The 27,356-nt window shown below is 33.8% G+C and overlaps 1 protein-coding gene across 4 annotated transcripts in view; it reads left to right on the top strand.

Moving 5' to 3' along the window:
• LOC120541981 (pro-neuregulin-2, membrane-bound isoform-like) overlaps window positions 1-27,356 on the top strand; it is a 664,098-nt gene that overhangs the window by 605,458 nt on the left and 31,284 nt on the right. For all 4 annotated transcript variants that reach the window (XM_039774031.1, XM_039774029.1, XM_039774030.1 and 1 more), the window contains 2 exons: window positions 7,877-7,900; window positions 21,184-21,286. In XM_039774031.1, coding sequence (XP_039629965.1) covers window positions 7,877-7,900; window positions 21,184-21,286 — 127 coding nt within the window. The remainder of the gene's footprint in view (window positions 1-7,876; window positions 7,901-21,183; window positions 21,287-27,356) is intronic.

The raw sequence follows: 27,356 nt of genomic DNA, 5'->3' as shown, positions 1-27,356 counted from the left end.
TTAAACCATTGCCAAGTTGAGATAGCTGTATACCTAATATCATTCATCAGGGGAACAGTGAAATCCTTCTTTAATTTCAAATTTCTAGCAGTGAGCAACAGCTTATGGGCAAAAATACAATATGTTGATATTAATAGCTATTGCCACAGCCAACTTTAGATACTGTGTTACTTAGGTGAAGAATTGTCTTTGGCGATCTGCTTTGCGCAGAAGATATTATTGGATTTAAAGGCAAAAAGTTGTAACTGTTTCTAATCAAACCTTAAGACATTTACACAAATTATTTTAGGAGATGAAAAGTGTTCCGTTGCAACATTTGTAGCAGCTTAGACATTTTTTTTGGGCAAATGCCCTCCAACACCCTAATGTGCAGCTCAGATTTGTGAAAAATACATGAAATGGTTTTAATATAGAAGTGGTCAATTTCTGCTACACATTTCTGAGGGTTCTTTATGATTGCTGTTGGTCTCTAAATCGCTTCCCCTTCTAGACATCTTTCTTCCTCTGTTCTGATTATTGCAGTGCACTGCTGGTGCCATATATCTTTCCTTTCTTAATGGTGACCTTTCCATAATACATGTAAAGCCTTTGAAATTCTTTTATATTTCTCTGCTAATATGTACCTTTCAACAATAAGATCTTGTAGATCTTTTGTAGATCAATTCTGTCTGTGAACAATGCAACCATGAAAACCTTAGGGAATATCCTATAGAATGCATTTTTATTTCACTTAAATATTGTTAGATGGAATAAGTCCACCCATTTTGTTGTGATTTTAAGTCTTTACATAAAATAAAGCTGAAATTTCAGTAAAGGTGTGTAGACCTTTGATATCCACTGTATATAATATTGGTGTGATAAATGAGAGCTTTGTGTCACTGACAGAAAAAAAGACAATGATGGCTCATTATCAAGTATAGCAAAAGGCATATTTTTATTTAAAGTTTCCTATGTTCACCTGCCAAAATTTAATGTACTCATTCATATCCTTATTTGTCATCACAATGCTCTGGCCCTCTCTAACCTTTGGCCAGTTAAAACTTTTCCCCAAGCTACCTTCTACATGTAAATTCTAAATTGGACTCTGACAGAACTTAGAAGAATCTATTGTACCTCCTTTCACTTTTGCTCTTCAGATTGTAGTGGTAACATGCTATGCTGGATAGACTAAGCCACTCAATAACTAGCAACTTTGGCTGCTCCACTTGTCACAAGATATACAGTATATTCTGTACTGTTTCCCAGGTCTTCTACCAGTGGGCTGTATCTGTTCAGCAATAGGGGAGCCCTAACTGCATGCCTACATCACTTCAGCTGGCTTTTCTTAATCTGAAGAAGCAGCCTTATTTTGGTCACTTTTACAAACAATCTTTTTCTTTTAGTCACTGTCCAGAGCTAATAACCATAGGTGAGAATGGCAATGTAAACTGATTGGTAAATGGAAAGCTTCATCAAAGAACATAGCTCCTCCTTTGCTACCATAGTCTGATTTGATAGTCAATCATAATATCATTTCTAAATTCAGTCATGAAGAAGATCCTATGAACCAGAAACTTATCCAATTGGGCTGCTGCTTGCTGATTAACTGTAACGATCAAGTCACTCTTTCCCAAGATGACTTAAGATGTTAAGGTACTTATTCTCAACTCAGTTACATCACTTTCTGCTGCAGTCTTTTCCAGTGTGTGCTAGAGATCACCCTCTGAGAAGTCCAAGAAAACATCATCTGTAAAAAGCAAGGGAGCATTATTTAGCTTGCTTACTAGATATTCTTTTTTCTGCCTTGATAGCCCATCTATGAAGATTACATACAGGAGACTGAACAAGGTCAATCCCTGGTGAACTCAAATGCCCACAACAAACAGGCTCATATTGATGTCAAGCATGCAAACTCATTCCTTTGCCCTGAAAATACAGGGAAAGAATAGGAAAGCAGCAGCAGCCCTATACCTCCATACTCTTGTAACACTTTCCACAAAATACTACACGTTATCTTGTCAGAAACGTTTTCTGAGCCCACAAAGCAACTGCAGATAGAAATGGCATAATTTCCATGATCCTTTAAATATCACAGAGCATGTCTACTGTTCTACGGTTCGGAGAGTATCTGTAATGCTTCTTCTGTATCTGAAGTTCAGCTCTTTGTAAGAGTATCTGTTCCAGCAACCCAGAATGGGCTTTCCCTAAGAGCCTGAGGATAATAATCCTGTGGATATTCAAACACACCATATTGTCCTTCTTTTTATAAATGGGAATCACCACCTCTGACAGCAAGCCTCAAAGTTATGTCTCCGTCTTCCACACAACATTGAGGAGGTGCATTATCAGTTTTTGCCAATTCTTGTCCTTCTTGCCAGTTTTTCCACTGTGAAGCTTTTAAATTGCCATCACATCAGCCACAGAAATGGACTTTCCCACACTATTTCTTCTAACAATTCTACTATCTACAGGTTTAGGAGTGTGGGAAACTCTCAGAACCAATTCTGGGCAAAGGGTTGGCCCAACACCTCTGTTGATATCTTGTGTCCCTACATTCCTGCACCTTTTGTATGTCTGGATCTCTCGGGCTGTCTCTATGATGCTTATTCCATTAAAGCTCCTTCCTCTAGACTGCCATCAGTCCTTCAGGGAATTTGGTTTTCCTTTAATAAAACAACTTGCATTTTCACTTTGTAAGTAGAACCCTTTAATCTTTTTTGCTAACTCCCTTTGGCCCATCCCTCTTTTTAAATAGAAAACTGGCTGAAAATTTTCTTTCTTGCAATGGAGTCCCTGCTTATATTCACTCCTAATCACAATCGCTGACAAATCCCACTGCCTCCAATTATTGTCAGCCTTCTCACTCTGCTGAATTCTTTCTTTCTTTCTTTCTTTCCTTCTTTCTTTCTTTCTCTTTCTTTCTTTCTCTTTCTTTCTTTCTTTCTTTCTTTCTTTCTCTCATTCTCTAGCAGAGGTGTTTTGTGTGATTTTTTTCTGCTCTGTACCACCCTGGTATGAATCGTGCCCCATGCAGCCTTCTGTGACCTGACCATACTTCTACAGATGTTGAATTGTTAGTCTGTTCATGTGTAATTGTTGTGGCTTCTAATCTATCTTGAAGATATGTCTATAAATATAGAAAATTATTCTGTGGCACAGCAGGATGGAATTAGGTATATGTTACAGAATGGTATATATATATTACCATGTAACATATACCCATATATTATATGAAGCCTGAACCTAGTAAAAAAATCACAAGTGGAGATTTAGTTAAAGCATCTGTATCTGATTTCACTCCCTAGAAGACCCACACAATTAAGTAAACACAAACATTTAATTGCTAGTGTACAAATTAGAATAGTAACACATTTGAAACCAATTCATGTTCTGCATTTATCTTCAGCAAAAAAGAAAAATAACAGTTTGATAATCTGTAATATGTTTGTAGCACAATGTTAAAACACATTTTCAAAAATGGCGTCATACTCTGATGAATTAGTCAGGGTTTTCCTTTTGTAGTACCACCAGGCTCCCCTTTGGTCTTACTCACATTAATTTATTAACATCAAACCTTAGTTAACCAATACATAAATTCGGTGAGGTTAAATGGCCAAGGCTAAACGATGTGAACTTGAATTTATTTCTTTTATTCTTAGCACTTTACTCTAAACTAAATATGATATTGCTTCGGTATGTTATATCCTGTCAAGTCTTGGAATTATGCCATGCCTGTCAGCTGGATTAATTTATCTTTTAAGAATGTTAAATTATCTCTCTTATAACAGTGCAATGAATGCTTTTTCCAAACTGGTTTCATCTCCCCTGTCACTTTCTATTTTACCTGCTTGTGTGGTCTAGAAATGTTCATTGCAATGCAAGAAATCCTGCTCTTCTTCATGCAAATAAATTAAGTCAGATTTAATGGTATTATAAAATCTCTCAGGGCTTGCATTAATTATGACATGTCAGGTTGATAATGTATGACTAATGTATGATGTTTGCTTTGTAATGCTACTTTTCATACAATTGAAAAATGGCTGACATCTTTGTGAAAAAATGCACAATCTAGAATCTGTTGCAAGGGAAATTACATTTAATGGTCCCTACATGACTTGGATTCAACAGTGTTCTTTGTTTTTCTTTTTTGTGCATTTTTTTATCTTCAAAAAATGGCAGGTAATATATAACTAAAGATTTAGCAAGTTGGGCTGTGATTAGAATAGTTTCATCCATCAGTTGATACCAGTTATAAGTTAATAATTTGGAACATGCATTCAAATATATATATATATATATATATATATATATATATATATATATATATATATATATATATATATATATGCAACATGTGTTTTATTTACCTATAAACTACTTATTTTTTTAGGAAAATGTATAATTATTTAATCCTCTACTCAAAACTTTAATAATGCAAATGCATTTGTGGCAACATGTAGATCTGATTAACTACAGAGCCTTGCTTTCATTAAAAAAGACTGTATTCCAAAAAGCAAATTATTGTATACTATGTAAGATCTGGGCAGTACAGAACTTTACTTAGTCTATTAATATTTGAATACTGCATATGCACATACATTTTTGTACAATTATGCATATATAGACACAGTACTTCAAAATGTCTTTTTTTTGTCAAAAACTTTTTTGAAAAAGCTATCATTTTTATGACAGTGATTACTGTAACTGTTAGAGATTCACTGTATCCAATACTCTTGTAAAGTGTCATACACTACCCTGACTAGACTGATTGGAAGTCATGAACTAACACTGAATGGCATGGCAGTTCATTACACACACAGACACACACACCCACACAAACATATATGCACACACACACACTTACAGATAAACACTCAAACACTCACACATGGCCAATTAGTGTACACAGTTTTTGGAATGTAAATAACTATTAAATAAGAATTTTACACTACAATATTTGTAAACATACCCCACAACACAACACTATGATAAAGTATGATATGTACATTTTGAAATGCTGCATCTGTAAAGATCAAATTTGCAAATTACTCAGTGGTGTCTTATGTAAAGATGTTCTAATCTCAAATAATCAATAATGCTGATTTCTCCTTGTACAAGAAATGTGGTCAAAATCTCCTCTGTTTGTGTAGGTTCTTCTTTCTTGCCATTATTGTTACACTTGTTTTAGTCTCTGGTCTCACTAAACAACTATTATTATGTGTTCATTGTTGATTCTCATCAACAATAAATGAATACTGTAAAGATGAATAAGCTAAGTTATGTGAAAAAATGAAAACATAGCAGTTTGGATAAAAAAGTTAATAATACAATTTTAAAATAACAGGCTGAAAAAAATAGGTTATAGAAAGAAATATTTGAAATTAATAAATATATTTTATTGATAAATACAATATGGCTATTGTAATAAAGTTCTTTCCCTAAACTTATCATTGTTGAGATAGCAATAGCAATTCATAAAAAGAAAAAAAAATTGTTTCTCTCAACTGAAACTAAATAAACAGTTAAACTTATATAGTTGTTATATTTAAAAAGAGCAACCAGAGATTCTGTACAGTTCAATGCACTATTCGTGGTTTAAAGTTAATTAGGAAATGCCTCTTGGAATATAAAAGCTTGCTTTAAATTGTCTCAACTATAAATTATATTAGCAATTTTTCTTTCAAAATCTTCAGTCATTAATATGTAGGGTACTTTTGTTAACATATGATTCTGTATGTTGAAAAACATGGGAATATACTCTTTACTTTCCAGATATCCAAATTTTTATTTACTTATTTCCATTTATGAGTAGTTTATATTTTTAGATATATAAATCTGGCATGCAACAGCTAAAATAACTTTCTTTTTATATGAGTGAAATGTAAAGCATTTTACTCAGAAAGCAAGAAATATTTCAAGCCAATTAAACATTCAAAATGCAACTCACACTGTAAATATAAAGAACATATATTATTGTTTTTTTCTGGCTGGGAGAAAATACATAATGCCTTAAATGCAAAAAGTCAGTGGTGAATTTAAACAGGAAAAATTCGAACATACTTAAATATAAAAACAGCCATCTTATAACTGTGATTCAAATTTACATGCTAACTGTTCTGAGTAATTCCAAGGAAGGCAAAGTCTACTTTGAAAATCATATCATTTAAACAATATGCAAAGTTCTTCCTTTTGTTCCTATGCTCTGTCAGCACATAATTAACATACAATTAAAATAGTAAAAGCATGTCTGTGGCATTTAAAATCTCCTATTCAGAAACATCTTCTTCACAGTTTCAAGTTTTAAACTTTACTTTGCATTTTAGTGTGAGCAAAGCCTAGTAAATTCCACCAAATAAACTTCATAAACATTTAAGATTACTTTGGTCTTAATTTAACTTTAAAAATTAATAAACGAATAAACAAAGCTACAGTGTTTGCTTAATATCTCTTAACTATTCCTTAAACTTCAGCTTGATATAGCTCAATTAAATATTATGCAATATCTCAGAAGAACTGTGTTTTACTACTTTCTGCAATTTTTTGATGACAGATCTACATACTTTATACAAATCAAGTGGCCTCTAAGAATCTGGATGCCCCCGTCAACTAAGATAAACAGCATAAGGTCATATTTTATTACAGCATAAGTCAGAATATTTATTGTTTCATGCTATAATAGATTACTGAGTTTGGCCACAAGGTCTTAGGCATACTTTCAAGTTTAAATTAAAAAAAAATTAGGAAAGGAAATTTAAAAACCTTCTAGGAAAGGAAATTCAAGAACGTACAAATTGCCAGATAGTTCTGGATCTCATAAATTCATTACAACTTCTTCTGTTTGCATTATTACTTCCAAAAAATTAAAACTTAGTTTCCTATTCTATTTAAATTGTTTAACATTGATTCATGTTTTTAAAACAAAACAACCCCCATTTTTCTTCTGTTTTTAGCAAGAACTTTAGGATACATTATATCTGGTTCGCTAAATAATTTAATTCAACAGTGACAACAATACACTATAGTTAAATTGTAGCATTCAGTTCAAAATTCAGTTTGATGGGACATTTTGATGTAAAGTATGAAGAAATGAATATATCAATGCATACATGAAGAATGACTTAATAGGTTACTGATTTCTGTTACTTCTCATAGTAGTTTTATGGTACACTCAACTTGGAGGCTTGAAGATTAAAAAGGAGCTGGGGACAGAAAGAGAACTGTCACCTTAGGCATGAGAGGTTAGGAGCTAAGGTGTGTTCCTCAGTTGTGCACCTTTTGTTTAACGATGACTTGCAAGTGTGCATGTCAAAGATTGTCAAAGGGAACAAGCACTCTTCCCACTTCACCTTACTTAGTATGTAGTGTTTGCAGAGTAAAGTCACATGCTCACTTTTGATGAAAAATTGTCAAGAGGCACTTTCAGGCTTCTGATCTTTTTGTACATTAATCTCCAAACCAGTTAAATTCCTGTGACACATATATATATATATATATATAAACTGACACATAGATCAGTAAATAACCATGATTATGTATGACTGACTGACTGATTACATTTTAATCATACAAATTGTAGCTAAGTTCACAAATATGTAGTTCAGTGTTTTTGTTGAAAAATATTTGCATATTGAGAGAAAAAATGTTGTTATGCTCTGAAAATTCCGATACGACAGTATTTGTTGTCTTGTTGTGCATGAGCTAATGCTTGCTTTTCTTTGTGATGCTTGCTATTTGTTATTATGTGCTTTATATGTTACATATGCTACTTACACCTATCACATTGCTTTCTTGAGGTCATGCTAATCTTATAACACATATTTTGTATAATGTGTTCCAAATACGCTTCTCAATCTGGTTTCTTTTTTCCTTTCTTTTTGTCAACTTTCTGAATTGGCAGGGCATCTTGGATATGAATTTAAGGGTATGGAAAAATCATTCATTTTAATTTAGAAATTCAAAAAGTGACTATAATTTCTATCTTTTTTGAACTAATCCAAAATAAAATGAGACAAAAGGAAGAATGAATCGAAAGTAGAAAAGAATTTAAAAAAAGGAAAGTCAGTGGTTATGGTCTCCTAGAAGTCTGGTTTTCTCAATTATCTTTTCTTTGTATGTTCCTTTTCTGTCTTTTTTATGACTTAGCAGCACTCATTTTATAAGTGAAAAAGTCCAGCTGGTTTGCTTGGAAGAGTCTTGCCAGGTTTACAAGAAGTCTAAATGTGACATTACACTGTTGCTTTGCACTCGCTATCTAAATATCGTGTATACTCCAGATGTGTGTAGGCAAGCACATATTGGGAACATAAAATATAAGAGGCTGATATTTAAACTGCACTCTTTGAACTCTTAGAAAGGTTTACAGATAACACTGAACGGCATTAGTGTTGCAGTAAATCCCCCACAGACAGAGGTCATAATATTTCTCCTAGCACACCGAGAAAGATAAACAACATTTATGAAGACACGCATCCATGAAATGAAGCGAACTATAATAATTTACTTTATAGGTAATATAAACAAAACTTGTAGAATGCTGCTTGGATGAAGTACAGCAACCTTTAAAAGTTTACCATAATTTATTCTAAATGTAAACTCATTCAATATGAGTACTAAACGACATGTTTTGCCCACTAGAAACCTTTTTAGTCTGAAGTTTTAACTCCTGTGTATTATCTTTAGCTGTGGCCCCCAAGGATTTCAGCCATATAAAAGGATCTTTGATGTCTCACAGAAGTATTTAATATTTGTTTTGGCTGTGCCCCATTTGTCTATGGCCATCCCTAGAAAATGGGTGACACTGAGATCATTTAAAATTTTCACTTTACTGAAAGAACAACTGCTGGAAGCCAGAATAATTGAAAAGTTTGAAAATAAATTAAATGACATTTATTTATATTAAATCCATGGTTAATTTCTAGCCCAGTCACTGTCTACATAGAGTTTGCATGTTCTCTGAATGCCTATGGGAGTTTTCTTTGGGTACACCAGTTTCATAGCACACCCCAGAGATGTCCATGTTATACAATGCCAAATTCAGCTGCCTCATAATAAGAGGGTATAAGTGTGTCCTGTAGTAGATGGGCTGGTTGCTTCCGTGTGTCCGATGCTGCAGGGTAGGTTCAAGACCCATGCAATACTGTAATGGAGAAAACAGGTTCAGAAATTGGAAAAGCAGATACATACATAAATGGGTGGTTACACTATTTGACTTTTTTATACTTATGCTTTTAAGCTTATTGCTTATTCATGTTTGTAGAGAAAAGCCAAGCAAAATGACACCTTTTATTGGCTAACGAAAAAGATTACAATATGCAAGCTTTCAAGGCAACTCAGGCCCCTTCTTCAGGCAAGATGTATTACATCTTGAGTTGCCTCGAAAGCTTCCATATTGTAATCTTTTTAGTTAGCCAATAAAAGGTGTCATTTTGCTTGGCTTTTCTCTACATTCATAATGGCTAACACTGTACAACACCCTAGTACTACTTATTCATGTTTAAAAACATACTGCGCTAAGATTATGCACTCATTGTAAAAGAATTACAGTTATGCATTCCAGCCACTGGTACAAAACATTATACTTTATACTATTCTTGTGTTCCATCTTCAAACTCGAGAACTTTGCATTCATCAACCCCAGCATTGTAGGCAGAATTAATTTTTATTTTCTCATTGCTACCTTAGTATGCTTTCCAAGTGAGTATATAATATTCCTAAATGAATGCTGCTAACATAAATAAGTTTAATAAAGTTACTCGTTTTACCACAAATTTTCCTCATTTTATTTCCTCGATAGCTTTGTTTCTTATTCTGTAACAAGCAAGATACAGTATGCCAGTCCTACAGGTTATTTCATTTCCAGTGTTCATTTTATCCTGTTAGTTCTTGTTTTTATTCTTGCCATTTCGTTTTGCTTTTCACTACATTTTTCCTCTGCATTTTGAAAGCAACCAGTGGGTTAAACTATTGGCCTTCCTCACTTTGATATATTGTTTTTAAAGTCATCAGTCAAAACACGGTGATGATAGTTTATAGCTTTGACTTCTATGAGGCATCTTAACCACTGTACTGTCTGCACTTATGACCCCTTCCTGTTGCAACTGTAAGCCGTCAAGGCTCATTTGCAAAAAATGCACACTTTTGGTGCAGCACTAGGGTTGTAAAAGTGTTCTTGGTATTGCTAGAATATTACTGCAACTCATGCTGAAAATTGCAGGTAAACAAATAACTGCTGTTTTGAAATTGATTCATTAGTTTAACACTGTGCTCCAAACTATGAAAACTAGGCTACAGATTAGAGTCTCAATAAGTAGAAAATTAACTCAACAGAAAAGTCAAGTGTCTACAAGTGTAATCAGTCATTACAAAGCCTTATTAAACATTGTAAGGTTTAATGAAAAGTGTAGTGTTTTACACAGAACAGTGCACCTACCTCTGACTGGAATATTTCAAAATAGTTTACAAGTGTGTTTAAATGTATGTTTAAAGATTTCTACATTTGATTTTTAAATAATTCAGCAGTGTGATTTCAAGCAGATCTTACACTAGAGGTTAATTTTAAGAATTACACAATGTTTTGATGTATATATCAGGATACTTACCGTAATACATTTTCTGAAATAACTTGCAGCCAAGATGTTATCGTTGCTTTTCATTCTACTGCTTTCTTATGTAACTAAATATGCAGTAAATAAACCAACAAAAACAACTTAGTACAAGCTTAAGTATACTTTTGCCATTAATTTTTTTTTTACTTTATATATTAGGAGATTACAGGTTTTAAAGTATAGAAATTGCCCCAACTTTAATACATTTCCAAATTATGAAAAATGGTGAATAGTCTGAGAAGAGTCCTGATAGCACATCGTTTTCCAGTTTTGATGGTTTTGTCACACAGCTCGAAGAGACAGGGTTTGAACCTTGGCCTAGTCAGTGTCAACTCTGAGAGCTCTGTTCAAGTTTGTATTAGTCTTTCTACTTGCACTCCAGTTTTCATCTAACATCCCACATATGTACAGGTTAGGTTAATAGGCAGGTGAGAGCACTTACCTTAATAATAATAATAATAGTAATACATTTTATTTATATGGTATAATGTGTAATGGACTGAAACAATTTCTGTGGTTAGTTTCTGTCTTAAACTCAGTACTGCTGTAATAAGCAAAGGCTTAAGGAAGAAGTGCTAACCACTGTGATTCCCACTTTCTTCAACCTTTAGTTTTTATGTTTTCCTTGGGTTATGGAAATTTATTGTAATTTCTTATCACAGAATAAAGCAAGCAAGAAAGAACAAACAGATAATGTGTGATTAGGTGTTCTGTTCAACTGATTTTTAATATGAACTATACCAAGCACATTACTCATTAGATACATTATACCAATGTAACAATTTTATGTTCCTATAAATCCAATCCTGAAGGATCACAGTGACTAGGTGTTCATTATTCAGTATCAGAGATTTAATTTTTTATCTTTTTTTGAACTTCTGATTAATTGAATAATTGTCTAGTGGTCTCCTTTACTTTCTTGGTGATTTAAAATGTCCCACAAACATTTGGAAAAAATTAGATAAGTTTAGGGTGTTTTGTGAGTCCGTGTACTTTTTGGTATTTGAAATGTTGTTTCCGAAAATGTCATTTAAAAAAGAAAAAGAGACACTTATTTGATTTTCAACTTAAAAGGGAAAAATGAAAAACGCGAAACAATTGCCTTTTACCTTTTGCTCTTTCATACATCAGAAAAGAAAAATGAAAAACGCGAAACAATTGCCTTTTTCCTTTTGCTCTTTCACACATCAGAAAAGAAAAATGCAAGAAATGAGAACAAGAAAATGCCTTTTATTTATTTTGTCTGAACCAGACGTTTTTGTAGGTCAACAGCCTTGTCAGGTAATGCGCCACTTCCAGCAAACACTGGTCACTGGTGTGTAGACTAGACCATCATCATGATGTTGGAGCAGTGCTCAGAAATGATTTTAGAGATGGCAAAACAAGGCCTGTCATCAAAAATTATATCTTGAGTGTCTGTCATATGAACACGGAGAACCAAGAGGGTTTTTTGCAAGAAATGTTAGAAAGATTTGTGCTGAGCAAATCTCGGGCTGTCGACTGTCTGACACACATTTGGAGATAGAAATGACAAAAACTATAAATGCATCTGTTTTGCTGTTTTTCAGCTATTACACTTTCATTATTTGAATCGCAAATAAATCCAGAAAAATATTTGTAATTTTAAGTTTATGACTGTTATTTGTTACCATAGAATTTAAAAAATACCTTATTTTATCTCATTTTATTCTTTAATCAAAAATCAAAATCTGAAAATTCCATTTATTTTAGTTTTTTCATTTTTGCTTCTAAAATGAAATTTCAAATTCTAAAAAGTACACGGGCCCTTGTGGTTAAGAACTTTCATTTCATTTTAAATAGTTTCTATAACATGTCTAATTAAACTGGACTCTTCTGGGCATAGACAAATTTTTTCTGTGTTATTCCTTAGAGATTCTATATTAATTGTCAGTTAGAGCAGTACTTGTTTATTCCAAAAGATAACACAATATAGTCCATATTACTGTATTTAATTAATTCTACATTCTCTAATTAAATATAGGACATGTTATCTAATTAGTTGTTGAGCTCAGTTTAAAGCAAAAACCGGCCTCTAAATAAAATATTGTTTGCAATGAAAATTCATTGCCACTACAGAGCTGAGATGTATATTGCTGTGAACTGCAAAGAAATAATAAAAACCTGCCAAAAAGCATCCATCCAAGAGCACAGCTAAGTGCTACTAAATTAATGATAAAAACTACTAAAAACTGCCTGTTCGCTGACAGGCTATGAAACAGAGGTAATATGTAATTATGCTTTTTGTCTTTATCAAAGGTACCAGTGTTAAAAGATACATGCTGAAATAATACATGGTACAGGTGCCTATATTAACAGGTACTGATGCAAAAGTAGTTGCTATTTCATTCTAAAATTATTAAATATTGTCACATTATATTTTTGGCTCTGAAGTTCAGTCCTAGGGCATTCCTATGAGTGGAGGGTTTTTATATTTCACAAATGACCCTTATGTCTACTTGATCTGTTTCATTAACTATCTAGGCATTTCTTCTTTTTTATTAATTAAAAAATGTATGAGTATGAAAGTCACATTTATAAGAAATTCAGAATTACTTAAATGCTTAAAATTCTTTTACCATTGTCGTCTTAATTCACCATTTTCTGTGAAGTTTGCACCCATACTTGTAATCCAGTTTCAGTCAACTAGTTTTCGCCAGTGCAGGTCTTATTATAAATGACATTACATATTAACATCACTGTGAGACAGTAAGAAAAGGTTTAAATAACCAGAACCTTAAAAGAGAGTAAAGTCGTGAGAATAAAAAACTAATTCATCCTGTGTAATATACTGTACATTAGTGCATGCTGAATTCCAATAAACATTTAACTAACTATTTTTGTAATTTCAAGATTTACACAATAATGTAGAAACTAGGACATCTCAGCTTGCTTTATGAAGAGACCCAGTTAAAATCAAAAGTTGGATATGATATATATATCTGTAGCCACGATGATCCAAAAAAGTGAACTTGAGGCAACTGATTAAAGCCATTTATTACTAATTATTGCACAGAAGAATATGGCACAAAAGTAGCTGCAAGTCCACCCCTGCTTAGCATTCAGTGTTATATGCACCACTGGTTATTAATTAGCAGTATTCAGATACACTCAAGGGAGATAATCTTACCCCTTAGAAATTCATTGAGTGTTCCCACATATATCTCTAGAGTCTTATTTGTCAGTAATAACGGTTCCATTTTTGAAGTAAATTCCTCATCTGCTAGCAAAAATTGATTATGGTGTCACAAGCAAATGGTACCTGTAGAGTTTAATGATTTGACTTTTGCAATAAATGGTCAGATAAATAAATAAATGGAATAAATAAAAAATAAAATAAGTGGAACATGATCAGAGATAACAATAGTATTTTATTTACAACATTTAAGCAAGGGTGTTAAGCTATTATCACCACAAAAAAAGTAGTCAATCTGAGAAAAAGTGTGATGTACTTGTGGCATCCATGGGTCAGAGATCTCAGTGCCATTCAAGGTATTTCTAGGAGGACAAATCATCTCATTTATTAAAAATAAATTACATACTTGAAGAGTATCGTAGATGACTTAAAAAAAGTTCTTTGGTTGGCCAAGAATACGCAAGATCACTGCGTCTCTAGGGATCCTGCTATCTCCAAACAAGCAAAAATTAAGCTTTGATACGGTTTTAGATGGGTTAAGTTACTCTACTCTAATTCAAAAGTTGCAGCTCATATGGACAATTGCAATTCTATTTTAAATTGGAACATAGAACCACAAAGGGATTCCCATTAACTTCAATATTTTTTTTGTGATTGCTATTGTACATCTAACTATTTATGTTCTCATATAATAATATAAAAGATCATAAAGTATGGAGTTGAACAAAAATATCTCTTTATGTTGATGATATGGCATTGTAAGTCTTAAGCCCCCATTCTTTCTAAACATTTAGGTGAACTTAATAAGATTCATGAATTTAAAATCAATTTAATCATGAATGTTCTCTTCCAAATGAATCATTCAATATGCTAGATTAAATTCAGATAACTTTTAATTAAATGTGTCAGAACAGTTTTAATGTTTTAGATGTAACTGTCATCGGAACACTTAAATATTTAATTGAGCTTAATTTTTAGAATTTTGTACAAAATATTAAGCAAGATGTTAGTAGAAGGTTATCCCTTGACCTCACTCTGGCTAGGAGAATTAATATTGTCGAAATGAATATTCTCCTAAAGTGCTTATAAACCTTTTAAGGCCGTTCCTACAGGTTTTAACAAAATTTATACGGAAAGTTAGGGTCAACTAAAAATACTATAGAGAATTCAATAAGACAATGGCGACTTTCTGTTCTATTACTGAGCTACAAACATACAGTATGCACACTTAAACTTTGAAAGGGAGTAAAACACGGTAAATATCCCATCTCCTTGGCTGGCAGAGGAAATTAAATTGTGATCAAAATACACTCTATGTGCCTTGCCATGTGACTTAGTTAATTCAAATTACCACTTGTCTATCAACAGTCCTGTTTTTCGCAAGTCATTTAAGATTTGACACTCCTGCAAAAGCTTTTACTAGCCACACCTATATGTAGTAACCATATATTCTCATCTTCTTTAACCTACTGTATTCAGTACTCAGCTTATGGAAATCACTAGGTATCCAGTCCTTAGAGATTTTGTTATTGACAAAGTTGATGCTTTTGTTAAAACTGCTACTTCTTTCAGATTTCCTCAAATCTAAAGCTATTCCCAATACAGGTATATAACCAGGCATATCTGCAGTAACACCCAATGGGATATCTAAGGGAAAATCTATTGCAGTATTCTATGTTTGCTTACATGAAGATTCATCGGTAACACTAGTTTAGGCACTGTAAAAATGGATCTATTACTCATTTACTCTTATTTAACAAGACGTTAACAAAGTCTTGTTTTGGTCTTCATAACACATATAAAACATTACTAGATGCATTATTCATCTCTGAGCAATGTGGCATATTGACATGATGGTAAAATTACTTGTTAATATGAAGGATTCACAGGTCTTATACTAAACATGTAATATCAAAAGAAATGTGTCTCAGTTAAGCCACCTCAGACCATTCCAAAGTGATTTTTAGTAGGTCACATTACAGAGATGAATAAATTCTTTATTGATGCTTTGTAGCTGTTATGAAGACACGAAGAAATGGTCTTCTTACATAGTAGTTAATGACTAACAGATGCATTTTTGCTATGCCTAAACTAAAGTGTTACTGATTCATCTTCCATAATTGGAAAATTCTATATTTGTTCTGCAACAGGTTGTAATTTGGCAGGCCCAAAGGACAAATGAAAAAGGACTAAGAGATTGAATTGTTATTGAGAAGACTAATAGTGGTGAAATTCCTAAAAACTAGTGCACTGTGCAACTAAACCCAATAGGTAATAATAAATCAGAATAGTACTAAAAATGAGAAAATCATGAATCTTTTAATTTGGACACATAATTGTTTTTGTATAAATATCCACAGTCTTAGTCAATAACTAACTTGGACTGCCTAAATACTGTTACTCTAAAAATAACAAATGTATCCTTGCAACCAAACAGAAAATTGCAATGTGGTTAAAATAAAAATATAATGTCAAATTAAGACTGTAAGTTACAAAAACAAAACTAAACTCCAAAATGAAAGTGAAAATAAAATCAGCAGTATTCAAAACTAAGTTAAAAGTTTGACTAACAAGCAAAACCCCAAAGCTCCTCAAAGCAGTATTTGTATTTGAGCACACATGAGAACTCTATGGGAAAAATCCCTCCCCACCTCTCCCCACCACCCCTTGCTATAATATGCATACATCAGTGATCTCAAAATTGAGAGTGGAAAACTCACACCCTACCCCACCAACATTCCTTGTTAAAATGTGTATATCAGTGATGTCAAAACTTCAAGGAGAACACCCAAGGGCTCCGTTTTATAATATGCATATATAAGTGTACTCAGTTTTCCAAGCAGGAACACTCAATTAAGAAATTGTGTGCCTTGGACAAACCATGGTGGAACCAGGTACTGGTGTGGCAGTTCTAAGAACAGAACGTATCATAGCTGGGACGGCAAGCATGTGTGCAGGTTTTTTGGGGTGGGGGTTGGGTCTGTTATTTACTTTGGTATTGTTCTGGTAACGGTGTCAAAATTTGTATCGATAGTAAAGTCAAAATTTAGGTATATGCCCATGTTAGCACCTATTTTCTAAATTTGGGGGGCACAGGTTGTTTCACCTTCCAGACTCTTTTAAGAAAGATCTCTTGAAACCAAGGTATTGTATATTTTAGAAACTAGTTCACTGGCATTGATGATTATAGCAGCTGCTAATAACCTGTTAAAAGATGGTCAGGTTCAACAGGAAATTCATCTGGTTCATCCTGTCTGGATAATAAGTCTGCCTTTACATTATTAATTCTAGGATGATACAAAATACCAAAATCAAATTTATTTAAAGATAATGCAAATCTGGTCTATGTGGAATTCAGTCTTTTTAGTATGTTTTAAGATACACCAAGTTCTTATGATCAGTAAAATAATGAATGAAATTTAGTCCCATCAAGCCAGTGCAGTCATTCTTCAAAGCTTAATTTTATTTCCAAAAGTTCCCAATGTCATAATTTATTTTGGTGGCAGACATTTTCATAGAGGAAAAACACAGGGATGGTATTTCTAAGGAGATTACTGGAAATTGTTGAGATAGCTTGCCTCCCACCCTGATACGTGAAGCATTAACTTCAAATTTAAATTGTAACAATGAGTCTTTGAGGCATAAAATTGGCTCTGAGGTAATCAATTCTGTAAGCAACTGAAAAGTGAATTGGCCTTCAGGAGTCTATACAATGGACTGGATGCAATTGGTGAAATGACTGTGCTAAAGTTTTTTTTATAAACTAGAGGTAATAATTTGCAAATACCAGGAAACATTAAAACAGTTACATACTCTTGTCAGTCTCCATTTAAGGGCTGAAACTCTTTTGTCCTCATGTTCATGCTAGTGCGTGAAATTTCATAACCTAAGAATGCTAGGAAGAGTTTGTGGAGTTCACATTTCTCAAATCTGAGAGAAAGATTTTTCCGCAACTTCAAAAAAACATCTCTAACATGAGTAATAAGTATGTAAGCAATATAAACTAGTATATACAGTATAGTGCTCAAAAAAATTAAAGGAACACTTTTTAATCAAAGTATAGCATCAAGTCAATGAAACCTCTGGGATATTGATCTGGTCAGTTAAGTAGCAGTGAGGGTTTTTAATCAGTTTCAGCTGTTTTGGTGTTAATGAAATTAACAAATGGTGCACTAGAGGGGCAACAATGAGACAACCCCCAAAACAGGAACAGTTTAACAGGTGGAAGCCACTGACATGTTTCCTTCCTCATCTTTTCAAACTGTTTTTTCACTAGTATTGCATTTGGCTACAGTCAGTGTCACTACTGGTATAATGAGGTGATACCTGGACCCTACAGTGGTTGCACAGGTAGTCCAACTTCTCGAAGGATCGCTCATCAATACGTGTCATTGCCAGAAGGTTTTCTGTGTCTCCCAGCACAGTCTCCAGGGAATGGTGGAATTCCAGGAAAGAGACAGTTACTCTAGGAGAGATGGACAGGGCCGTAAAAGGTCCTTAACCCATCAGCAGGACCGGTATCCGCTCATTTGGGCAAGGAGGAACAGGATGAACACTGCCAGAACCCTACAAAATGACCTCCAGCAGGCCACTGGTGTGAATGTCTCTGACCAAACAATCAGAAGCAGACTTCAAGAAGGTGCCCTGAGGGCCCAACGTCCTCTGGTGGGCCCTGTGCTCACTGTCTGCCACTGTGGAGCTCGATTGGCATTTACCATAGAATACAAGAATTGGCAGGTCCACCACTGGTGCTCTGTGCCTTTTACAGATGAAAGCAGGTTCACCCTGAGCATATGTGACAGACAAGAAAGGGTCTGAAGAAGCTGTGGAGAACGTTATGCTGAATGTAATATTGTTCAGCATGATTGGTTTGGTGGTGGGTCAGTGATGGTCTGGGGAGGCATATCCATGGAGGGACACACAGACCTCTACAGGCAAGACAATGGCACCATGACTGCCATTAGGTATTAGGATGAAATCCTTGGACCCATTGTCAGACCCTGTGCTGGTGCAGTGGGTTGTGGGTTCCACCTGGTGCACGACAATGCCCGCCGTCATGTGGAGAGAGTATGAAGGCAGTTTCTGGAGGATGAAGGAATTGATACTATTGACTGGCTCCCACACTCGCCTGACCTAAATCCAATAGAACACCTCTGGGATATTGTTTCGGTCCATCTGGTACTGCCAGGTTGCTTCTCAGACTATCTAGGAGCTCAGTGATGCCCTGGTCCAGATCTGGGAGGAGATCCCCAGGACACCATCCATCGTCTAATTAGGACCGTGGCCCGACATTGTTAGGCATGCATACAAGCATGTGGGGGCCATACAAACTACAGTACATTTTTTCATTTTGATTTTAGGGGTGTCTGAATTCAGCCCTCTGTATGTTGATAAATTTCATTTCCATCAAACGATGTGACATCCTTTCTTTCCTAACACATTACCCAGTCCATATCAGTATAGATATCCAGCATGATTTTTTTCCCATTGAGATCTGATGTGTTTTCAAAGTGTTCCTTTAATTTTTTTAAGCAGGTTATATATCAAAAGCAGACGGCTGTAAAAAGAAATGTCCCTTTGTATTCTAAAGACTTTATTGACAAGATTAAAAAAACAAAACAGACAAAAGTGACTTACATTTTTGTTGCCTCACTATTATGTATTTTATATACTGATTATGTTTAGCATTATATTAATGATATTCTTTTTTGGATTAATTTTAAATTAGTTTGTTGTCATTTTCTGAGTTTTAACCACAGCGAAAAAATGTCAGACATAATTCAAAGTTAGAGGACAGATAAAGTTATTGCAACCAGAAAAGTTAAGGTAATAATAAATTTTTTGTTAAAGAATTCAAACCTAAACAACCAGGAAGTAAACAACACTGATATTTAAACATTTGTGATAATGATGTCACACATTGCACACTCCCAGTTATCTAGCTTACAAACTGAATTTCAACTGCCAACAAAACTATTCTAAAGTGCCAGCACCCATAAGCAAAACAAAACAGTGCCGCTCAAGTATATGAATCATTTTTAACAAAGATAAAATACAAAAACAAAAAAATAAACATAAATTAACTGCTTGAGCTTCAAAACTCCAGAAACTATACTCAAATAATTTTTAAAAGCCAAGTAATAGTTGGAAAAATTAAAATCAAAAACCTGATCATAAAAGGAGGTATAAGGTTTGCCACTGAATTAGCTTGTTATAGGTTACTGCAAGGAAACAGGCAGAAAGAATACAGTGAGTAATGTAATGTCCCTAACAGGCCCTAACACTATCTTAGGAGAGAAACTAAGAAAAAGGCATGCAATGACTTTTGATGCACACATGGTCCTTTGTAGTCAGTTGTAATTACATGCTCACTGTAACTAGCTTTTAAAAAGCAAAAAATAAATACAACAGTGTTACAGCCATAAAATTCAAAATAGATTTTAAATCTCTACCATAAAATGGAGCAATGTCAAAATATGTCTCAAAACTCCAGCTACCTGAAAATTGTCAGAAGAGGTCACTATAGCTACTGTAGATCCCAGGTTGAGAGCTAATATTTTCTAGTCCTCCTTTTAAATGAAAAAGGGGTCCCAGTGATGTCAAGCATTAAAAGCCGGTAGCCATGCCCAATGCATGATGTCAAAAACTTGAGGTCATCTTAATTCTTGGGAATGTCAAAAGGTATCAAGCCAATACAAACCAACTTGAAAACCTAATAAAAAAATGTAAAACATAAGTATAAAAAATGCAAGGCAACAGTGGAACCTGACAGCTATACATTCACAATACATTAAACACATTAACCTAAAACAGAAGATATAATAAATACTGTGCTTATAGGAGAGCTCAAAGTGTAGTTTGTTATGAGTTTTAGTATAAACATGATTCTTACTGGCCGACCCAGACTCTGAATTCCATGGTTGTGGATGTAATTTTCAATCATGCAAATGTTCAGTCTTTCTCTGCACATTCAAGTTTGAATGAATACGGCTAAACATATTATACACATACCTCTTATTAATTATTTTTTCATTTATAGTGTTCTTGCTAGACTATAATCCTTCTCCATTAGTGTTTACAATGGTAATGATATTGTTCCTTGCAAATTTAGGCCATTAAATTTGAATTTAAGCAATCTGCCTTATAGAGAAAACATAAATCAATGTAAATGGCAAGAATAAAAAAAGAACATATACAGACATTTAGAACAGCATTGAATGTTGCTATTTTACTGTGTATGTCATTTAACTAAGATTTTCTTTAAAAATGTGGGTTAACAATTATGTCACTCGGAGTGCACTAGCAGTATAAATTAGAATTTAGATTCTCTTTAAAATTGTGAAAGATTGACACATGTTAGGGTACAGCAGGAGCACTGCATGTACTGTAGGTCAGCCATTTTTAGTAGAACATTTTCTCACCCTTGTCAATTGTTTCTTTTTGCAGAGGCAGAGGAACTCTACCAGAAGAGAGTCCTAACAATTACTGGAATATGTGTAGCTTTATTGGTGGTGGGGATTGTGTGTGTGGTCGCATACTGCAAGACAAAGTAAGTGTATTGTTTTATGACATTTAGACCAAGGTTGATTTTTAGTTGTTATATAATCTGCATTAATAGTATTTTTTGAAGAAAAGAAAAGATTAAGACTGTCAAGCCGAACAGATTTCTTCCAATGATTCCTAAAAAACTATTTCATTTCATTTCACTGTTTGTTTAATCTGACATTTTGTTATTTTCTTTGTATTGGAAAAAAACACACCTGTGGAAGTTCTACGTTTTTGATAAATTTATGAAAAGTCTGTTTCATAGATATCTTTAGGGTTTATACCTTTTATTTTTTCATAAAAATTAGTAATTAGAATCAAGAGAATAGATACACTCACTCAGTGGTATCAAATGAATTTACAGTGACATTAAATTATTTTTATACAGTATACTTCTATTTTTGGAGCCTTGGCTCAAAGCTGTTATAGATGACCAAATGTGAAACTATTTTCAATGAAATGTACAAATACACTAAAGACAAATGAAACAAAAACAACTGCAAAAAGATACATTTTTGATGGCTTTACATGGGCTTTACCTATAGGAATATTAAAAACAGATCAGCCGGTCTGAATCTGGGATTAGTACCATTGTTTTTGTAACTCTGTCCCATGACCAAGAGACAAAGTTTACAGTTAGGTCTATAAATATTTGGACAGAGACAACTTTTTTCTAATTTTGTATCTTTACATTACCACAATGAATTTTAAATGAAATAACTCAGATGCAGTTGAAGTGCAGATTTTCAGGTTTAATTCAGTGGGTTGAACAAAAAGATTGCATAAAAATGTGAGGCAACTAAAGCATTTTTTTAACACAATCCCTTCATTTCAGGGGCTCAAAAGTAATTGGACAATTGACTCAAAGGCAGGTGTGGGTAAGTCCGTCGTTATGTAACGAGGGTGCACAGCAAGGTGCAAGCCACTCATAAGTAGGGCCCACGATTTACCGTGGCCCGCGGAATTCTGGCTTTTGCAGCGGTAAAACGCCACGCCGCGGAATTAATCTAACTGCTGAGGAAAATACCAAATCTGAAAGAAATCTCACCATTTGAGGCATATTGATATTAGTATGATTAGTTTTGATTACATCTTTAAGTTCTTTCTTTAGCCTATTGCATCATCTCATTAATATCTTGTTCGCTGCTACTGAAATCGAACACAGTGGAGCTACAGTCCAGTTAAAGAAGCTGTCGGCGTTGCTGCAAAGTACAGATAAACTTAACGAGCTGAGAGCTGAACTTGAATTTGTATCTGTGCACTGCCAGCCAATTATGAACACTCTGACTTCTTTTGAGGCACAGTCATTCATGGCTGTCGATGTCTACAACAGTGTCTGAATTACTGTCTTGCCGTCCAGATTTCCAATTGCAACCAGCAGCTGTGAAGATGCAAAGCACAATGCTGCTGCTAAACTTGAAGAATATTTTGTGCGAACCAATCAGCCGGCAACAGACCTATTCAGATCTGTGAGAATATTTGATCCACGACAGCTACCATTCTTATCGAAGAATTTTGTTGATCATGCACAATCGGTGCCAGCAATGATGGCTGCAGCAGATGAATGGCAAGCTTATCTGGACATAGCATCTCGTGAAGTAATTCCAGCTGATATCACTGCTTTTTGGCGTGACTTAGAGAACAGACTGCTTCGCTTAGCAGCTCTCGCTAAAGTTTACATTGCGTTGCCGATCTCTTCTGTTGATGTGGAACGTTCGTTTTCAAAATATGGATCTGTGTTGTCACCACTGCAATATTCTCTGTCACAAGAAAACCTACGAGTTTACAGTGCCGTTTTCTTCAACAATAAATAAACAATAACTTTAGAAACATTATTCGATAGTTTGAGAATAATATTATGCCTACATATGTTTCAGCATCGTTTGCCTAAAGCAAATCTGTGGATTAAAATGTGCGGATGTGAACGCTTTGATATACCTATTTGATTAGTATTATGAATTATGATTGATTATTATTAAGGATTAAGAATAATAAAAATTGCATTTATTTTGCTTGGGTTACGAATTAGTCTTATGGAGTTCTGGTACTGCATTTGCCGCGCCGCGAATTTAAAAAAACATGCCTGCGGAATTTACGAATTTCACTTATTGAAGACTAAACTTTGAACAGAAAGGCCTACAAACAAACAGCAACTGAAAGCCACTGCAGTAAAGGCCTGGCAGAGCATTAAAAAGGAGGAAACTCAGCATCTGGTGATGTCCATGAGTTCAAGACTTCGGCTGTCATTGCCAGCAAAAGGTTTTCAACCAAGTATTAAAAATGAACGTTTTATTTCGTTATTTAATTTGTCCAATTACTTTTCAGCCTCTGAAATAAAGGGATTGTGTTAAAAATGTTTTAGTTACCTCACATTTTTATGCAATCTTTTTGTTCAACCCACTGAATTAAAGCTGAAAGTCTGCACTTCAACTACACCTGAGTTGTTTCATTTAAAATTCATTGTAGTAATGTACAGAATCAAAATTAGAACAAAGTTGTCTCTATCCGAATATTTATGGACCTACCTGTATATGAGAGAAATGTAATTAAAAAATTGATACTTCTCGAAAAATAGGCAAGGTTTAAAGTGTAGGTAAAACGAATATTTTATATGTGATATATTATAGGACCATTATTCTTCCACAACAAAATGGGATAGACTGCAAATGCTGAAGAGGCCATATTCCTTACATCATGTACAGAGTTTTGTAAACTCTAAAAGGTATCATTTCATGGCAGCAAGCAAACATGTTTTTACAATGATATAAAAAATGGTTACATAGGAACATGACACGAGAAGCACTGAAATAAATTAAGAAATTTGTGAAAAAGAGCTGAAACGTTTATATCAATTTATTTTGTTAAGTCATGGTGCCAAATTAATTATGAATTTTGTAGAATATGGATTTATATTAAGAAGTGGTATTACATTTAAACCTTATGAATATATTTAGAAAATACATCTGTCACATATGTGAAAGTGAAACAGTGGTTTGTTAGAGAAGCTGCTGTTACCACCACCATCCTTTACCTATTCTGACTAACAGGGTACACAATAAAAAGAACCTTCTTCTTCCACTCCAACAAAAGCAGTTTTTAATGTATGAAACTTAAGTCTGGAGAAGTTAACTGACCCTAGCCCTAAAATGACCCCTTATCCTTATACAAATGACGGCTGAGTAACTAAATAAATAAACATGACTGAAATGAACACAAAGAAGAAACAAACAATATTAGATGTCAAAGAAAGGTTGGGAGCATCTGCTGCACCAACCACACAACAAACCACCTGGATTGGGTCCTGAGTGTGAGTTTTTTTTTTTTTTACGGAAGCTGGAGTGCCAATCCTACCACCAACCCTCAAGTTCTCCCTGTAAGTTGGAGGACCTGCTTGCAGGGCTGGATGTAGATTAATGTCAAACCCAGGATGAAGCCATTGCAGGTTAAGGGCCTTGCTCAATGGCCAGCATATTTAAAACGTATAGCTAAGATGAAATGAGGTAACACTGAAGCTGATAATACACAGAAAAGGCTTAAATCTCTAATTATAGCAGCAACACAAAATGACCCTAATTTGAAGAATGATTGAATGAAAACAAAAATAAGAGAGCAAACTAAGATTATTATCCAACTGAAAAAAAACATATAGGATGGAAACTCATTTATGTGTCATCATTTCTTCTGTAAAAAAAAAACAAAAACCAAACTAATGCAAGAAAAGAAATAGAGAATGAAGGACAGGTATCTCATATCGATGAATAAATTGGACCTGGACAGGCCAAGGGAAGCCCCATTACATCCATCCTACAACACTCCTGGACACTGCTGAATAGCTGGTACATCAGGAGGATACAAAATATTTCATCATAGTTTAAATTAGGTACAACAAATAGCTAAAAACAATGCAATGCAAATTTAATGTGTTTCTCTGATACCCTTGAAGCTAGCTATACATTTACAATATTGTATAATGATTTTAATGGGCTACCAGTTTTGTTTAATCTCATAAATTATGACATATATACACATTGTATATACAATGTATAAAAAAGCAATGTCCAAGGATATGCAAAGACTTCCCCCAGCATAATCCAACAGGGTGATATATATTTAAAGTAGAGAGTTTATAATTTAAAGGATTGTTCTCAGGTAATATGTTTGAAGTTCATATATCCATTCAGCATTTTGTAACTAAGTATTTATTTAACTGATGATACCGATTAAAAAATATATCATTTTTTCTGGCAGCTTACATTTTGTTAAGCCAACCAATTTTTTAGAATAGTTCAAGGAAATCAAATTGTATTGTGTTCTTTCTCTTAACCCTTTACACTTTATATATATATTCTGTAATTTTTGCCTCCTTTGCACATACTGCATCTGAGGAAAGATAAATAATTAAAATAATGTACACTAAACCTTTTTTTTATTTTTCCCCATTGAATTAACATTTACCATTATTATCTTTAGCAAATTTGCACTGACACGGCTCTACCATTTCGCAATACACAGATAAAGTCTTTAATAATTGTATAGGAAATGCAAAAACAAAATGAGTTAAGCACAGATAGAATAATGAATAAAATTTTAAAACTAACGTAAAGAAGTAGGCATCAAGAATTTATTGTACATAATAAATCATGATATTTAAAAGTTATTGTAGCAGCTAACAGAACATTTGAAGTACAAATTAAAGCACACTCAAAACCCACCTAAACTTCACACCAATCAAATTTCATATTACATTTTATTTTTTACTTTGTTTATTTTGACAACTCAAATTTCTCTAAAACAGTTTGTAATTCATATACCTTATATAAAATGTATATTTTTGTGTAATAGGCAGCATATATATATATTTTTTTTGTCTGTAATAAAAAGTTTAACACTTTATTCATTTCCTCTAATATAACAAGACCTTAGCAAAGGCTTCTTTTAGTCTTCAGAACACTTATACAAACATCATTAGATGTGCAGTGTGGCCAATTGAAATGATCGTAAAATGACTTGTTAATATGAAACATTCACAGGTCTTACATTAGATATATAATATTGTGAGAAATGTGTCCCAGTTTAGACACCTCAGACCATTCCAAAGTGACGTTTTCTTAGTAGGTGACATAGCAGAGATGAATGCACACTTTAATGATGCCTTTCAAGTGTTATGAAGACCTAAATAAGTGTGTGATAAGGTCTAGTTAAATAATAGTAAATGAGTAATAGGTGCAATTTTGCAGTACATAAAGCAGTATGTTCATTTCTTAAAAACAAATTGATATTTCTTAATGATTAAACATTTTATGTATTCTAGAGAGGTAGAGTGATGCAACCTCTTTTGAAGAATTAGAGAAACGATAGTATCTCTCACCAGTCCACCATATGGTGTATGTAAATACAGCCATAACATATACTCACACCAGAAAAACAAAGAGGAAGTAGAGACTCCTGTGCAGTAAAGATCATGGCAGCAGAAGGGATTTTTCCAAAATTTCAAAGAGAAACAAATCGAACATTATCATTAATTCTGGGACAGGAAATACAGGGCTATGATTAGGAATTTATTTAAACAAGTTTAAGTAGCAGCTAGCTTGACATTAAATTAGGAGAATAATTGGAATAAAACCTTCCAGTCACTGTAGTGCTCCAGGTCTGCAGTTGAGTACCCCACTCTAAAGGCTCAGCCACTGGATGGCAGCAAAGCTACTTGCTGCAATACCATGATATTTTTTATGTCATAGATTTTTGTAAAAAGTATCTTGGATTATTTTTTAGGTTAAAGAAATACTTTGATATTTAAGGCGTAGTTATATTAATATAAATATATGTAGACCAGGAGCTTTACACAAATGTTCGAAATGTTGCAACACTATCCAATGTAGTTTGCTGCCCAACTCGGCTCATAATATAATTAAGAATTTCACTGCTTGTTTGTAATTATTACAAACTAATATAAACATTTTCACACAAAAGAAGAACGGAATCTAAAAATATATTTTTTAAAAGGCCACATTGTGAATTAAATGTTATGAGCAACATACCCTCTTAAGAAGAAGTTCAAGGTAAGAAGTACTAAT

This window comes from Polypterus senegalus, chromosome 13, assembly GCF_016835505.1.
Source record: "Polypterus senegalus isolate Bchr_013 chromosome 13, ASM1683550v1, whole genome shotgun sequence".
NCBI classification, from domain to species: Eukaryota; Metazoa; Chordata; class Cladistia; order Polypteriformes; family Polypteridae; genus Polypterus; species Polypterus senegalus.
This window is presented reverse-complemented; position numbering and strand designations above follow the sequence as displayed.